Source organism: Spermophilus citellus (genome assembly GCF_964194105.1).
Source record: "Spermophilus citellus genome assembly, chromosome: 6".
Classification (NCBI taxonomy): Eukaryota; Metazoa; Chordata; class Mammalia; order Rodentia; family Sciuridae; genus Spermophilus; species Spermophilus citellus.
The window spans coordinates 15,210,547-15,229,473 of record NC_138187.1 but is presented as its reverse complement, the minus strand read 5'-3'; the positions used below and the strand labels follow the sequence as shown (position 1 = coordinate 15,229,473).

Genomic DNA, 18,927 nt, shown 5'->3' with positions numbered 1-18,927 from the left:
GAAAGCTGGGAATGGAACCACCATTTGACCCAGCTATTCCCCTTCTGGGTCTATTCCCTAAAGACCTAAAAAGAGCATGCTACAGGGACACTGCTACATCGATGTTCATAGCAGCACAATTCACAATAGCAAGACTGTGGAAGCAACCTAGATGCCCTTCAATAGACAGATGGATAAAAAAAAAATGTGGCATTTATCCACAATGGAGTATTACTCTGCATTAAAAAATGACAAAATTATAGAATTTGGAGGGAAATGGATGGCATTAGAGCAGATTATGCTAAGTGAAGCTAGCCAATCCCTAAAAAACAAATGCCAAATGTCTTCTTTGATATAAGGAGAGTAACTAAGAACAGAGTAGGGAAGAAGAGCATGAGAAGATGACTAACATTAAACAGGGATGGGAGGTGGGAGGGAAAGGGAGAGAGAAGGGAAATTGCTTGGAAATGGAAGGAGACCCTTAGGGTTATACAAAATTACATACAAGAGGAAGTGAGGGGAAAGGGAAAAAGAATACAAGGGGGAGAAATGAATTACAGTAGAGGGGGTAGAGAGAGAAGAGGGGAGGGGAGGGGAGGGGAGGGGAGGGGGGATAGCAGAGGATAGGAAAGGCAGCAGAATACAACAGACATGAGTATGTCAATATGTAAATCAGTGGAAGTGTAACTGATGTGATTCTGCAATCTGTATACGGGGTAAAAATGGGAGTTCATAACCCACTTGAATCAAAGTGTGAAATATGATATATCAAGAACTATGTAATGTTCTGAACAACCAATAAAAAAAAAGATCTAGATAAACATTTGGGTCATTTTGATTACAAGAAATAAAAGAAAATTAGAAAAATGAGGCCATAAGCAAGTTAAATAAGCCACAGACTAAAGACTATTATTTATAATACCTACAAAATACATAGAAGATTCAAATCCCTTTATGTAACAAAAAAGAATTCTTTCCTCCACCCAAATGAAACACACTGATTTATCACTATTTACCTGGTGGAAAGGAAAAAGTAAAATAATTAGATGGTGTAAAGGACATAAAAATATGAAATAATCACCTATCATGAGCCTAGATTAGTTAGTAAATCTATTTCTCCTTAACTGACATTGTGCACCCCATGAAGATAGAAATATAAGTATCATTTTGGAAAAGAGGTCCATTTTAGAAAGAAATAAAAGGAAAACCATATCTCTACACTCCAACTAAGAGAAGAGTGAAAGTAAGCTGGAGAGGACAAGCACATGGGTTTTAGGTTTTCTTGTCTTAGGGGTATCCTAGAGGAAGGTTCCAAATAGATCAATGAGAAGTAGCTAACACTACTAAAGTAGTGCTCCTTTCTCCTAATACTTTCAAAGCAGCATTGAGAGGTTACAGAAATATATAAGTGTTTATGAAGGCCAAAGAGGCTCAGTGAGGGCCAGAGAAAAACAGAGAAATGGATGAGAATAAGGTTTGGGAAAGTGGCCACAACCATGTTCTGGAATAGATGGGGGTATTATTATGTTTTGTCAATGGACCACACATACTCAGTCATACTTCAGTTAGTAGTATCCATATAGCAGCTTGGGCTAAGCATTGTACTACAAAGGCAAAAGATCTAGAGGATACCACATAGAGTTGAGGACCTGCTTCTCCCCAACTATAAGGACTTGCTTCTCCCATATATATCCAAGTCATCTTGAAGAATACATGAGGAGACAATTTTAAAAAATGACTTATTCAGAACCTCAATAAACTATGGATTTGACTTAAAATTACATATAATTTCTTCACCCCTACAGTGAAGAAAGAAAAATTAGTTATAGAAAAAAAATAAGATATATACATTTGCTTTTTATTGTCAGATTAGTGTAATGCATTATTTGAAAAGATTTGAAAAACTCATGTACTGTTGGTGAGAGAATAAACTGTATATATATAATATCAATAAAAATTAAGCTATAAATACTTTATGATAGCATTTTTATAGCTTAGTTTTGCTTTTTTTGTTGTTGTTTTAATTTTAAGGAAGGATTCTTGCTATGTTGCCAAGGCTGTTCTCCAACTCTTGGCCTCAACTGATCCTCCCACCTCAGCCTCTTGATTACCTGGAAATACAGCTGAGTGCCACTGCACCCAGTTTAATTTTACTTTTTTTTTTGGACTGGGAATCAAACCCAGGACTCATGCATGCCAGACAAGCACTCTACCATGAGCTACATCCTGGGTCCCTAGCTTAGCATTTTTGTTTTTCATGCATGTGTACTGTTATTGTTAATGAGAAAAAACTGGAGCCTATCTAAATATGCCTTTATAGGGAACTAGTTAATTAATCTATCCATTTTAAAGGAACATTAAACAACTTTGTAAAAAACATGAAGCAAATCTTTTTTTAAAATATTTTTTTAGATGTAGATAGATACAATACCTTCATTTATTTATTTTATGTGGTACTAAGGATGGAACTCAGTGCCTCACACATGCTAGGCAAGCACCCTACCACTGAGCCACAACCCCATCCCAAAGCACATCTCTTTTTAAAATTTTTATTTATTTTTTTAGTCATACATGACAGTAGAATGCATTTTGATATATAATACATACATGGAATGTACATACATCAATCATATTGTCTATTCTATTCTGCTGCCCTTCCTATCCTCCCTACTCCTCTCCTCCTCTCCCATCCCCAAAGCATATCTTAATTGAAAAAGGTTCAGAATATATTACAAGTGAAGGAAGCAAGTGATAGAATAGAAATTCTAAAATAATTTTATCTGTGAGTGTAACAGGCAGTTTACTGTTGGATATTTTGACTTTATATACTTCTGATTTTTTTCATAGTTCACATAATTGTCTTTACAATAAATAAATAAATACAGGGAAAAATAAATACATATTCTTACCTTCTCATCTCCTGTCCCTACCACCCACCACTTCACTTCAACACCTTCCTAAGAACTGAATCAGGAAGGCCAATGTTGTAATGCAACACTCACCTTTGATTTCCAACTTGACCAGAAGATTAATTCCCAGTGCCAGTGCAACATTTGAGCTGAGACAGGCAGCCACTTTGTTACTAACGGATATGGCTCCATAGTGTTGAAAGATGAAGTTAAATGGAAAGAAACTGGCAAAAAACATCAGGTGTCCAGCAGAAGCAGCCAAATGGGCTGCAAACAAGGAGAACATTGTCAGTTTAAGGCAATCGGAAAAATAATATATCAAAACTTTTGTTTTGGTACCAGGGATTAAACCCAGGGGACTTAAGCACTAAGTCAACCCATATCCCCAGCTCTTGTTGTTTGTATTTTTTATACCTTTATTTTATTTATCTATATTTATATGGTGCTGAGGACTGAACTCAGTGCCTCACACATGCTAGGCAAGCACTCTACCACTGAGCATAGCCCCAGCACCCCCAGCTCTTTTTTCTATTTTGCTTAGAGAAAAGATCTTGCTGAGTTGCTTAGGGCCTTGCTATGTTGCTGAGGCTAGCTTTGAACTCACAATCCTCCTGCCTCAGCTTCCCTAGAAGGTATGCACCACTGAGGCAGACACAACTTTTTAAACTACAACAGAGTATTAAGCTATAAATTCTAAAAGGAGAGGGAATTTATCTTCCTTTTTCACTTTTCTATCACCAGTATATAATATATAATATATGCTCAGTAAATGTGTTGAGCTTTGCAAAATGATAGAGTGGAAGTAAGTGACAAATCTCAACTCTTCCACAGTTTGGAATCAAAGCAGTGAGAGAACATCCAATTTGAGAGGGAGGTGGAAGACAAGAGGGAATTCACTGAGACAAAATACTGACAGTTACTGATCTCGAAGGACTGGGAAATTGTGGTTACTGCAACAGAAAATATGAAAGCATTTGCTAATTCCAAATCTGTACCTGCAGCACCAGGGCAGGCCTGGGAGAAGGAGTTACAACATTAGGAAGAGGGCGAGGCAAAGTGACAAGCTTACTTCAGAAACAGCAGTGGAAGAGAAAGTAAAACTGAGTTAACCTGGGGCAGGAGCTACATAGCCTTTGGTGAGAATGCCCAGTTTCTCTCAACTTGTTAGGGAAACCATGTTCTGCAGCTCTGAAAGCAATTAATTCTCTACAACTTCATCCCACCTAGACACCAGCAAAAACTATTATAGGGAATGACTTTGAAATGGGCCCTTTGAGTAACCTGTGTGTTGCAATTACTGTGAGCTGAAGGCTGCCAAGTCATCTTCTGTTCCCACTGCTGACGAAAGGACTGGGGAAGAATGGAACATAGAGAATGACACTTCCAGGGAGTGTAGTGTTAAGGGAGCAGACTCAGTGGATGGCTGTAGCTGACCCAGAAGCTGATGTAGTGCATGCCAGTGCACCCCAGAGGCCGCCAACTACCACACATACCACATGTGTTGCAGCTAAACACTTCTGACCTTCTAGATGGCAATTAGGTATCCAGATATACCAAGCAAAGGTGGAAGCCTCTTAGGTTTGTACAGGAGTGTGTGGATATACACCAAGACCTACATTCTACAGTTTTTGAAGCAAAAAGCTAAAGGAGATGGGGAAAAACTAAATATATAACAGGGAAATAGTTGGTGTGGTTGCTACTTCGACTCTCAGAGAAACTTAAGAGGTCAAGCAAAGGAGGCATGGACACTAACTATGCCTCTCAAAATCTGATGGAATTCATATGTAACAAAATGAAATTAAACCCCTATCTCTCACCCAGCATGAAACTCAACTCAAAGTGGATCCAAGACATAGGCACTAGAACAGAGACCCTGCATCCAATTTAAGAAAAAGTAGGTCCAAATCTTCATGTTGGCTTAGGATCTGTTTTCCCTCTTAATAAGACCCCTAAAGTACAAGAAGTAAGATCAAGAATCAATAAATAGGATGGATTCAAACTAAAAAGCTTCTTTTCAGCAAAGGAAACAATAATGTGAAGAGAGAACCTACAGATGGGAGAAAATCTTTACCACATGCACCTCAGATAGAGCATTGATCTCCAGAATATATAAAGAACTCGGAAAACAACACCAAAACCACAAATAACACAATTAATAAATGAGATAAGAAACTGAACACACATTTCATAGAAGAATACAATCAATCAACAAATCAAAAATGAAAAAACTGTTCAATATCTCTAGCAATTTCAGAAATGCAAAGTAAAACTACACTAAGATTTCATCTCACTCCAGTCAGAATGGCAATTATCAATAACACTAGCACTCTTAAGTGCTGGTGAGGATGTGGGGAAAAAGGTACACTCACACATGTTCTAGTGGGACTGTAAATTGGTACAAACACTAGGGAAAGCAGTATGGAGATTCCTCAGAAAATGTGCAAAGGAACCACCATTTGACCCAGCTATCCTACTCCTTGGTTTATACCCAAAGGACTTAAAATCAGTATACTACAGTGACACAGCCACATTAATGTTTATAGAAGCTCAATTCACAATAGCTAAACTATGGAACCAACCTAGATGGCCTTCAACAGATGAATGGATAATGAAAATGTGGTACATATTACTTAAGAAACTCATGAAAAGTATAACACTCTTTTATGCTATAATATACTACTATACTATAATATACCCACTTGTACCTATTTTATAATATGTCCATTTATACTCATTTTCAATGTTCTTTTCTTCGTACGGTTATAAAGTTTTTGTTATCATTTCCTTTCTGTTCAGAAAATCTGCTTTATTTCTTCTTTAAGGGTAAAAATGAAAGCAAATCATTATCTTTGTTTTCCATCTCCTGAGAATGTCTTTATTTCCCATTCAATCCTGGCGAACAGTTTTGCTGAATACAGAATTCAAAGTTGGTAGTTCTTTTCTTTTGCACTTGAAAACATGCTATTTCCTTCTGGCATCAGACGAGAAACTTGTCATTACAAATGATGTTCCTCTATAAGTAACACATGGTTTTACTCTGGCTGCTTTGTAGTTTTTTTAAAATTGTCTTTATTTTTCAGAATTTTAACTATGATATGCCTTGACATGAATTTCTTCAGGTTTATCCCAACTGGTGTTTGCTAAGCTTCCTGAGACTACAGGTCTGTCCTTCCACCAGATTTGGCACATTTTTAGTTATTAATCCTTTGAATATTTTTTCAGTCTCACACATTTTTCTGCTGTCTTTCTGAGATTCCAATGTATGAATGTCCCTTATCCTTGAGAAATAATCCATTTTTTCCTCAATATTGTTTCTCTATTTTTTTGTATTGCATAAATTCTACTGATGTTTCCTCAGTTCCACTCCCTCTTTATTCTATTCAGTTGTTTTTCTTTTTGGTTTTTCAAGCCTGTATATTTAGTTCTTTATTATAACTTCTTTGCTGAGATTCTCATTTTTCAGTTGTATCAAGAGAATGCATTTAAAAATGACAACTTAGGAAGGATCAAGATTTTCTTTCTTTTATCCATATTCCCATTTTTTATTCTATTTTTTCTTCATCTTTGAAAAATACAGATTTATTCTTATAATTTTACCCTCACATTAATTGCTTTCTTCTACACTTATTTATTAGTTAGCCTTGATTTATCTTAAGTGGGATTCAAGTACATGTGGTCTCAAGTTGATTAGGTTTTACAGTTGCCAATTTACTCATATCTTAATTTTGAACCCTTTTTGCCTGTTCTTCACCTTTCTTCCCCCACTAACAGCCAAATTTTCTTGTTTCCACTTTCTCTTTTTCTTTATCACTCTCAGTCTTTTATTCCTTCTTGTTTATGGTTATATCTGCTACCTACTTCCTGTATCTCCTCTGGTCATTTTCTTTTAAATATTAAAACTTTCTCCCACCTCTCCACCCTATTTTCTCTTAAGAAGCTATAATCCCACTGAATAACAGAATTATATAGTTTAAGCAATTCATACACCATTCATATTGAGGTGATTATTACATAATGTCGAATGCCAGAGTTCACAATTATGTATTGTACTGATGTTGGTCATTGATCCCTATTGATCCTACAGAGGTGGTAATTAATGTAACAGACATCAAAGTATGCTCCATATATTTATCTTTATACTAACTAACATTTATCTTTATACTAACTAACATTTATCTTTATACTAACAGTAGGGCCACTCCTATCTTTCCCCCACCAGGAGAGGTTGGAAAGTGACTAGAATACTTTAAGATTACACAGTAGAGAGTTTGCTAATGAGAAATTCTTACAACCTAGCCAAACAAACCTAGCCACCCTCCATCCTTGACATCTACAAAAACAAAGAGAAATTCTGGAACTTAAAAAAAAGAAAAACCTTAGGTCCATTTGACTTGTAAAATTATTTGGCTAGATAAGTCAAATTGACCTAATAAGACACCTACAGAATATTTCACTCCAAAACCGCTAAATTCACCTTCTTCTCAGCAGCTCATGGAAAATTCTCCAAAATAGACCATATCGTATGTCACAATATAAGTCTTAGCAAATACAAAAAGATTGATATAATCCTCATGCATTCTAATGGACCATAGTGGAATAAAATTAGAAATCAACAGCAAGAAAAATAACAGAAACCACAAAATCCACTGAGATTAAACAATATTCTTTCAAAAGAAGAACTGATCAAATAATAAATGAGAGAAGAAATCAATAAATTCTTAGAAACAAATGAAAACAAAGATAAAACATTTCATACTCTTTGGGACAATATAAAAACAGAATTAAGAAGGAAAAATCTTTATATATTAAAAAACTAGAGAGATTCCAAATAAATAAGCTTATACTCCACCTCAAACCCTTAGAAAAAGAACAAACAACCTCAAGGTCAATGGAAGGCAAAAATATTAAGAATCAGAGCTGAAATTAATGAAATTGAGAATAAAACGGAGTCTGTTTGGTCACTGCCCATATAACCTGGCCCATAACACAACCACTCTGAAAACAGTACAGAGATTTCTCAAAAAATTAGGAATGGAACCACTGTTTGACCTAGTTATCCTACTCCTCAGTATATACCCAAAGGACTTAAAATCAGCATACTACAATGATGTAGTCACATCAATGTTTACAGCAACTCTATTCACAATAGCTAAGCTCTGGAACCAACCTAGATGCCCATCAACAGATGAATGGATAGAGAGATTGTGGTACATATGCCACAAAGAAGAAAGGCTTTATGACATTTGCCAGCAAATGGATGGATGTGGAGAGTATCATGCTAAATGAAATAAGATACACCCAAAACATCAAAGGTCTAATGTTATCTCTGATATGTGGATGCCGACCTACAACAAGGTGGGTGGCAAAGAACAGAAGTTCATTGGATAACAAAGGGGAATGAGGGGAAGGGAGAGGGGATAGGAAAAGGAAAAACAGTGGGATGAATCTAATATAACTTTGCTATGTATATAAATATATACATACACACACACACACACACACACACACACACACCACAGTGAATCCCACTATCCTGTACACCCACACTTAAAGTCGATGGCATTATGACGATGATAAGAGGTACTGTTTAGACAACAATAACCTGTGTTCCAATCCCTTGCGCGCAAACTGGAAGGGAAAAAGATTTAAGGCACTTTTTAAAAAATATGCCAGACTGTCTGATCCCTCTCCTGGTATAAAATTTGTTATGTAAATTAAATGTGCAGATAACATGCTCACCCAAAAAGTAACAACTTCATTTGCAAGTACCTTCCAGGAAAAGAAAACAGAACCTGCTCTGCTGATGGTCTCCTAGAAAAGAATAAGGCCTTTAGGCCAAAGGGACCTTGAGAAAAATTATCAATGTTATCTTAACCAAGATTTTATTTTAGGAGAAAATAACTTGGAGAGGGGGACATATACTGATGTGATGGAATCAAACCAAAAAGCTTCTGTAGCTGGGCAATGGCACATGCCTATAATCCCAGCAGCCCGGAGGCTTAGGCAAGAGGTTCACGAGTTCAAAGCCGTAAGAGAGAAACATTAATGAGGATTATGGGAACTCACTCTCCTCTGAACAATGTTTAAAATGTTAATTGAGTCTGCTTTTCCGGATATCCTACTCTGCCTAGTCTGCCTGTTTAAAAAAAAAGTCACACTGATGAGTAACAATTTGTGCAAGGCTTGAGAGCTATAAAATATTAAAGTGTGATGTCCATTACTTTTAGGATTTTTGTTTGTTAGAGAAACAGATAACTTACAATTTTGACCAGGTTTGATTTTTCATGAATAAACCGAATATATGTGAAAATATATGTATATATATCTGAAACTAAATATGTTTTTCCTAAGCCTTATCTAAATGTTCTGTAAAAGTTTATTAAATAAAAGTTCATATAGGTTTAATCAATAAGTGCTATCTTTTATATATTGCACCTGGCATAAAAGGGCCACACTGCCATTTGAAAAACTGGCTTATATCTGTCTGCTTTTTAAGGCTAGTTCTGATCATTAACACTATTCCCTAAATGTATAGAGATTTAAGGCTATCCTTTGATTTTTTTCTAGTACTGTTAAATTCTGCAAACCTGTATGATCTCTGAATTCTGAATTTTACTGTGAAAAATTAAACATAGTTAAGATAAAAAACACATTAAGAAGATAATGATAAACCATAATCAAGTACACTTCATCCCAGGGATGTAAAACTGTTTCAACATATGCAAAATCAATAAATGTAATTCACTACTTAAATACAATTAAGAACAAGAATCATATTTTCATTGATAGATGCAGAAAAGACCTCTGATAAAATACAGCACTCATTCTTGTTAAAAACATTGAAGAAATAGGATAAAAGGAACTTGCTTCAACATTTATAAAAAGAGTATATATAACAAACCCATAGCCAACACCATACTGAATGGAGAATAACTGAAAGCATTTCCTCTAAAATCAGAAACAACAAAAGGATGTACACTCTCACCACTTCTATTCAATATAGTTCTCAAAACTAGCCAGGGCAATCAGGAAAGAGAAGGAAATTAAAAGGATACAAATTAGAAAGTAAGCCAAAGTATCATTGTTTGCTGATGACATGATCCTATTCCTATAAGGCCCCCCAAATCCACCAGAACACTTCTAGAGCTGATACATGAATTTAGCAAAGTAGCAAGAGGTAAGATCAACACTCAAAAATCAATAGCTTTTCTATACTCCAATAATAATAAAACTGAGAAAGAAATCATGAAAGCCATCCCTTCATTAAAAAAAAACAACCCTTGGAATTAATCTAACCAAGGAGGTGAAAGATTTCTACTATGAAAACTACAGAACACTGAAGGAAGAAATTGAAGAGAACCTCAGACCTACCATGTTGCTAGACAGGCAGAATTGTCAAAATACCCATACTGGGCTGGTGTTGTAGGTCACTGGTAGAGCACTTGTCTAGCCTATGTGAGGTACTGGTTTCAATTCTCAGCACCATGCATAAATAGATAAATAAATAAACAAACAAATTTTAAGAAATGGCCATACTACCAAAAGCAATATACCCATTCAATGCAATCCCCATCAAAACACCAATGACATTCTTCACAGAACTAGGAATAAACCATTCTAAAATTCATTTGGAAAAATAAGAGACCCAGAATAGCCATAACAATCTGAACAAGAAAAGTGATACATAATACCTGATCTTAAATTATACTATAGAGCTATGGTAGCAAAAACAGCATGGATTTGGCATCAAAATTCACATGAAGAACAAAGGAATAAAACAGAAGACAATTTTTTACAGTCATATGATACTTGACAAAGGGGAAAGATAGCCTTCTTAATCAATGGTGTAGAGGAAAAAAAACTAGACCCTTATATCTCACCTTGCAAAAAAGTCAACTCAAAAGGGATCAAGGACCCATGAATTAGACATAGGACCAACACTTATGTAGGCACAGGCAAAGACTTTCTCAATAGGACCCCTAAAACCCAGAAAATAATACCAAGAATTAATGCATGTGATGGAATCAAATTAAAAAGCTACTGCAGCTGGGCACAATGGCACATGCTTATAATTCCAGCAGCCGGAGAGCCTTAGGCAAGAGTTTCATGAGTTCAAAAGCCAGCCTCATAAACTTAGCAAGACCCTAAGCAGCTCAGTGAGACCCTGTCTCTAAAAAAATTATTTTTTTTAAAAAGGGCTGGTGATGTGGCTCAGTGGTTAAGTGCCCCTAGATTCAATCTCTGGTACCAGAAACAAAAAACAAAAACCTTCTGCGCAGCAAAGGAAATGATTGAGAGAGTGAAAGAGTGAAGAGAGAGCCTACAAAATGGGAGAATATCTTTGCCAGCTACTGCACTGACAGGGGATTAATATCCAGAATATACAAAGAACTTGAAAATCTCAATGCAACAAACAAACCCCCAAAAAACCATCAAATAGTCCAATCAACAAATGGGCAAAAGAACTAAGCAGAAACTTTTCACAAAAAGAAACACAAATGTTCAAGAAGTGTGTGTGTGTGTGTGTGTGTGTGTGTGTAAAAGCTTCACATCTCTAGCAATTAGGAAAATGTAAATCAAAATACACTAAGATTTCATCTCACTCCAGTCAGAATGGCAATTATCAAGAACAAAAAAAAATAATAAATGCTCGTGAGGATATGGGGGGAAAGGTTCACTTTTACATTGCTGGTGGGATTGCAAATTAGTACAACCACTTGGGAAACCAGGAATGGAATCCTCATTTGCTCACCTATCCTACTCCTAAATCAGCATGTTATAGTGTTACAGTCACCTCAATGTTTACACCAGCACAATTCACAACAAACAATTATGGAATCAACCCAGATGTCCATTGATTGATGGACAAATTAAGAAAATGTGGTATATATACATAACGGAGTTTTATTCAACTATAAAGAAGAATGAAATAATTATATTTGCTGGTAAATGGAGAAAATCATGCTAAGTGAAATAAGCTAGACTCAGAAAATTAAGATTCGATGTTTTCTCTCATATGTGTAAGCTAGAGCAAAACAAAGGAAAAGAGGGTGATGGGGGAGGGGATCAGATATCATAAAGATACAGGAAAGATCAGTGGAGGAGAAAGAGGAAGAGAATGAGTACGAGAAAGAAAAGAAGGGAAAGGGGAAGATAAGTGGAATTAATTTAACAAAATCATGCTATATTCATATATAAAGGTATCAAAGGTAATTTCATCTTTATGTATATGTAGAAAAAAGGAAGTTTAGTAGAGTAGACGGGGTGGGGGAGAATAAGGAGAGAGAGGCCAGAGTAAAAGGGGAGGAGAATTGGGGATTGAAATAAAATTCCTTACATGTATGATTTTATCAAAATGAATCCAATTACTATGTATAAATAGGATGCTCTAATAAAAAATGGCTTATCAGGTAAACACAATATCTGCTTCATCTCAGTGTTGATGTCTGTTGAATATAATTTTCCATTTTTTATTGTGGTTTTTCAGATTCTTACTACAGTTAATATCTGGGCACAAGAACATTTCACTGAGCAGATTTATATCTTGTAACTGGTATATCAGATGATTTATACTTAATTACTGAAAATTAGCTTAAGTCTGCCATAATATACATATTTTCTGACTCCTTTGGGTTTAGTTCCTATTTTCTCTTTCCTGTCAGTTATTTGAACATATTTCTAAGAAAATGTCTTAAGTAGACAATCTGGGGCTATTTGGCCACACAGACTATTCTTAAGTGAGTTTTCACAAGGAACCAATGTGGCTTTAGATAATACAAAATCCTATTACATGCTAAGTGCACAAAGAAGATGTCAAATAAATAAATAAATTCAGCTATCCCTCTACTTTCAAAAGCAATTTAAAACAACTTTTACAGGAAGCATTTTTTTTACTTTCAAATTGTCACAACTTTATATATACATTGGGAAATATTAATTCTTAATGCTCTTTCAAATCTGCCAACTCAATTCATATGCAACTCATTTTCTATGTTAGAATGTAAGCCAAGGCTACACATGAGGTAGCTGGAAGAAACTCCAAATATATTTTGGCAAACTGAAACAAACAAAAATTATGTTACAGAAGATGCTTACTTACCTTTATTGAAAAATGTGCTAACCATAAAGCTAAAGAATATTGAAGCAATGGCATAACACACAAGGAAGATAAAGATGAAACTATAGTCACTATAGCGCAATATTGGCTCATCTGTAATCTACAAAACAAATACAGCATCAGATAAGGTACACAATAACTAGCATCATACAAACACAAGGAAAAAAGAAAAAAAATTATGTCTCTAATGAAACCAATCATCCACTCAGGAAGTTATATGACTCATTTCTTACAAAAGAGTGTAAGACTTGCTGAGAGACTCAGCAGCATGAGTTTCCACAGTGGAATCAATAAAAACTTTTAATTTTCCTGTCAACTTGAGACCAATCAGATCACAGCATGATTACTCTTTTCCTCTCACAGGAGGAATCAATTTGCAGGCTGCAATTAACTGTAACTAAGTTGTCTACTAGAGTAGCTATTAACCATATGTAGCTATAAAGCATCTGAAATGTAGCTAGCGTGAGGAACAGAATTTTTAGATTTATTTTAAAAAATTATTTTAGATTTAAATACATGAAAGCAGAGTCAAATATAGAGCAAATATTTCTAATAAAAATGTCAGAATTGGGGCTGGGGTTGTGGCTCAGCAGTACAGTGCTTGCCTTGCAAGTGTGAGGCATTGGGTTCAATCCTCAGTACCACATAAATAAATAAATAAATAAATAAGGTAATATAAAAAAATGTCAGAATTGAGATACACAATAACTACAGAAGTGGATTTTGAAGACATACTAAAAAGAATATCAAATATATCATTTGGTATTGGGAAGTGAAACATCAAATTTATGTTTTTATGTATGCACAAATGTACCACAATGAAACTCATCATTCTGTGAAATAAATAAACACCAATAAAAAAGAAAAAAACCTACAAAATAAAATGCATCATTAATTTTTAAGTTACATGTTGAGAGAATATTTTATAAATATTGAGTTTAAAAATTATTAAAATAATTTCACATTTTTTTTCTTACTTTTTAAAAATGTTAGTCATTGAAAACTTAGTATTACATGATTCATTATTTTTCTACTGAACAGCATGCAAACAGATACTTGCCTTGGTAAAAAATAACACACAAATCAAAGTTATAATAATAATATATAAAAGGAAGAATGTGAAAAAATAAGCAGCCCAGATGATCCAGTTTCTAAGTCCAATTATGAGCTGGTACTCCTGTAGGAAAGTCAACATATAACAAGTATTACTTACGTCTACAATTCACATTTCTTTTATGTACCCTCTTCTAATTCCCATAAAATGTTATATAATTGGCTATCAAGGTCTCCATTTTAAGAATAACAAAAAAAATCAAGAGTATAGATCAAAATCAGGAAATAAGGGTAGTGCTGGCATAAAAAAAGTAATTTTCCTGAGTTTAGAGATCTTTTTTCAGCACTATACCTGGTATTAGATCGAATTGAAAAACATTTCAAATTAAACTTTAAAACACTGAGATAAATACTCTTTTATATTATATTCAACTTCAAGGAACATTAAAGAAAGGTTGCTTTTGGGTTTTTAGTACTTGAGTATAATATTCACACAGGCACATGTGTGTTATATATCTTTCTTTGTGTTCTCTGTGGTTTGTGGTTTGATATATGTCATTAATTTTGGAAAATTCTTTGCCATTATTTCTATTTTTAAGTGTTACTGTAGTTTTTTATACCTTTATTTATTTTTATGTGGTGCTGAGGATCGAACCCAGTGCCTCACAAATGCTAGGCAAGTGCTCTACCACTGAGCTATTACCGAAGCCCTTGCCATTGTTTCTTAAGATACTTCTTTTGCTGTTTTCCAATCTCCTTTTTGAAATTCCAATTATGCATGTTATACCACTGACACTGTCCTATATCTTTTGGATATCTTATTTTGGATTTTTACATTTTGTTTTCTATTTGCATTTCAATTTGTGCAATTTCTTCTTTTTATACTAAAAAAATAAAGATTTTTATTAAGCATTATAAGTTGTATTCAGTAGCCTCCAACACATTCCACCACAATCCACTGACAGTCAATCAGACTCAATAGCAGTTCATTCTTCACAATCTATGGTTTAGGCCAGAACTCTCTTCAACTTACAGAAAGATCCTACTTAGCTCTTGTGGGTGGTGGCTAGGGAATTACACCTCATTTCTGATCAGTAATGTGATGAAAAGCATCAGAAGTATATGAGAACGATAAGAAGTGATTCTGATTCAAAGTACTTTGTTTGGAAACATTAAAATGGTAAGTATACATGATGGGAAAGTGCTCAAGAACAAGCAATTTATTTCCTGCTACAGAAGGGCTATGGTTTTCTTTTCTTTCCTTTTGTTTTTTTAAGATGAATTTGTATTCAGTACCTCAATTCTTTCTTCATCTGGGTCAAATCCTCAAATGAACCTGTCAAAAGCATTTTTCACTCCACTTGTTTTTTATTTCTGTCAATTCCCTTGATTGTTTCTCATAATTTCTTTGCATAGTCCTTCATGTTATTTACTGTGCAACAAAGAGTTACCAGAAAAGGCCTAAGATTGCTGTTATTAGAAAGGTATGTTTGTAAGTCTGGTCCTTGGCTGGTACACAGGAATTTGACTACTAAATTATTCCCTACATTAATAGGAAACTTTTGCTAATAGATAAAGGTGACTAGCTATGTCAAAAATGACTGTACAAAGGATATGGTTTATGCTGTATATCTGCTTTCTAGAAGTTTGGAATTTTGGTGTATGTTAGGCAAAAGATGCCAACATGACCAACTCCCATTTGAAAGCTTAGGTGTTGAGTATATAAGGACTTCTCACAAATATGTGACTGGATTTTCAATGCTGGGACAATAGTGCACTCTATATGATCTTGTGAAGAGTCACATGAGGAAGGCTGCAAGTAGATTCCTCCAGACTTTGTATCTTTTTTTCTATATGACCTAGGTATGTATCTTTACTAACCACTGAAATAAATCCCAGTTATGGGTATAACCATATGCAAGAATCTCAAGAGTCTTTATAGTGAATCTCAGAAGTTAAAAGTTGACCTTGAAGAATCATTGCTTTTATAATATCATTCATGCTTATTTTAAATTCCCTATCTGCTATTTCCAATATCTATGTCTTCACTGAATCTTATTCAAATGATATGCTTTTTGTTTTCTGTTGAGACTCAGACATATTGTTCAGAGAAATAGTGAGATTTTTATACTAATAGTATAAAAATTATTAGTATAAAAATTCATGTTAATGTAACCAGGAGTTGGGTCATATTTGAAGCTCACTATTGTTTTAGGTATGAGAGACTTCAAGTTCCTCTAGTAATATTTTATTTCTCTCCTTGATCTGGGATTTTCCTTTGCATTACCCCAGTTATTATTGGTCTCTGAAGCTTTCTGGCTTGGAAAATTGATAAGTGGCATCAATACTCATTCTTTTGGATTTGCTGATGCTGGAATGTAGAAACTACCCATCAGTGTTGAATAATACAGCTCTAAATAAAAAGGTATCCACAGGCCTAAAAAACTTTTTTACAGAAACTTTTATCAGAGAGTTAAGTGGGATTACCTTCAATCTTTCTTCCTTTTCTTGCACAACGTACTGCATGATGGAAAGTACAACTGGAGAAAATGTGAGTATAAATATCAAAGGGAAAAAAGGACTGGAGACCCAAAGTAATCCATGATAAGGATGAGCTGGGAATGGAAATCTCTGCACAAAGATGGTAATGCCATCAAATAGACTTTTTCCAAGATTGCTCTCGTGGTACAACATGATGGCCTTATCTAAAGCATGTTGTATAATCAGGAACCCTTCTTTGATGTACCCTATATGATAAAACAACAATTGTCAAGTAAAACAGACTAAGGAGCAGGATCAGCTGAGATACAAGAAGAAGACAGTTTGAATAAGTCATAGATTGTCAGCTGCAGAATCTAACTTTTTTTTTTTAAGAGAGAGACAGAGACAGAGAGACAGAGAGACAGAGAGAGAGAGAGAGAGAGAGAGAGAGAGAGAGAGAGAGAGAGAGAGAGAGAATTTTTTAATATTTTTTTTTAGTTTTTCAGTGGACACAACATCTTTATTTTTATTTTTACGTGGTGCTGAGGATAGAACTCAGTGCCCCGCACATGCCAGGCTAGCGCGCTACCACTTGAGCCACATCCCCAGCCCCAAATTTAACTTTTTTTTAAACCAGGAATTGAACACAGGAGTGCTTAACCACTAAACCACACACTCGGCCCCTTTTCTTTAAAAGATGTTTTAAGTTGTAGATAAAATACCTTTATTTTATTTATTATTATGTAGTGCTGAAGATCACACTCAGTACCTCATGTATGCTAGGACAGCGCTCTACCATTAAGCCACAACTCCAGCACCCCCAGCCATTCTTTTTAGAGACAGGGTTTCATTGAGTTGCTTAGGGCCTTGCTAAGTTGCTGAGGCTGGCTTTGAACTCAAAATCCTCCTGACTGAGCCTCTGAGCTACTGGGATTACAGGCATGCACCACCTAATTTGACTCTTGTATCAAGACTAGTGGGACATAATTGCTTTGAGAATCCATCACAGATTTTTACATTATGAGATAATTCTTAACCTGAATATAATTCACATTGTCTCAAAATTAAAATAGGCTTTCTAAATGCAATTCTACCTATAAAAAGGGTGTAGATTTTTTTCTTTTATGGTAAAAACTTCAGTTTTAAGAGAAATTTTAAGTTTTCAACACAACCACAAAGAAGTTACAGAGATTTCCCACAACTCTACTCCCATACATCCCTCACTAGAGCATGCATTTATTACAACTGATGATTGGACATTAACACATCAAGGGTGTACAGTCTATGGGTTTTGAACAAATGTATAATAGCTTGTATCCACTATTTTTGAATCATGCAGAGTCTTTTCACTACTATAAACATACTTTGTGCTCTTTCTTCATTCTTCCTGCTCCCACAACTCCTGGGCAATGAAAGATCTTATTTTCTTCATAGTTTGGCCTTTTCCAGAATATCACCAGTTTGGAATCCTACCATGTGTAGTTTGGCTTCTTTCACGTAGTGATATACAGTTTTAAATTTCCTCAAGTCTTTTTATGGTTTGATAGCTCATTACTGTTTGGTTCTGAATAACAACCAGATTACTGGTCGGGATGTACCCCAAACTGTTTTACCCATTTATCAATTGAAGGACATCTTAGTTGCTTCCTTTGGGAAAATACCATGGAATGTGATTGCTGAATTGTATGGTAAAAATATGGTCAGTTTTGTAAGAAACAGCCAAATAGTCTTCCAAAGTATCATTATCATTATGTATTCCTCCTAGCATTGAGTGAGTTTCTGTTGCTCCATATCCTTACCAGCACTTGGTGTTGTCAGTGTTATGAATTTAGATTTAGGGACTGGGGCTGTGGCTCAACAGTAGAGCGCTTGCCTAGCATGTGCGAAGCCCTGGGTTTGATCCTCATACCACATAAAAATAGATAAATAAAATTAAAAGTAATGGAAAAAATTTAGATTTAATTATTGGAGAGACTGTAACTTGGAGATGTTTTAAAAAGAAAAAAAAATAAATAGAAAAAAAAATGAAACCCCGGAACCAAAAACAGCAAGAAGCAAAAAAAAAAAAAAAAAAAAAAAGACGAATTAAAATATTTCTGTTCAATAAAGTACAGTTGGAAAAAATTGGAAATTGGAAAAATACATTTTGACATGTGGAATCAACAACATATCTGGAATACACATGAAACTCTTAATCCTTGTATGCTTGTATTTTCTTACTCCTCTTTAATTTGGACGTTACCTCAGTCCTCCATCTTCTCTTCTGTAACAGTCCCTCCACCACATAAGGTAATATTACAAGAAACTAAGGGTACAGCCTGTCTCAAGTAATATGACACCCAAAGTCCAAAAGTAACTTTATATGAAATAAATTTTTGTTTAGCAATA

General features: G+C 34.9%; 1 protein-coding gene across 1 annotated transcript in view; it reads right to left on the bottom strand.

Moving 5' to 3' along the window:
- LOC308652314 (phospholipid-transporting ATPase ABCA3-like) overlaps positions 1–18,927 on the bottom strand; it is a gene marked incomplete at both ends in the record, with an annotated part of 148,403 nt that overhangs the window by 102,534 nt on the left and 26,942 nt on the right. Inside the window, 4 exons of the mRNA XM_081300061.1 lie at positions 2,982–3,155; positions 12,988–13,105; positions 14,066–14,182; positions 16,546–16,805. Coding sequence (XP_081156187.1) covers positions 2,982–3,155; positions 12,988–13,105; positions 14,066–14,182; positions 16,546–16,805 — 669 coding nt within the window. The remainder of the gene's footprint in view (positions 1–2,981; positions 3,156–12,987; positions 13,106–14,065; positions 14,183–16,545; positions 16,806–18,927) is intronic.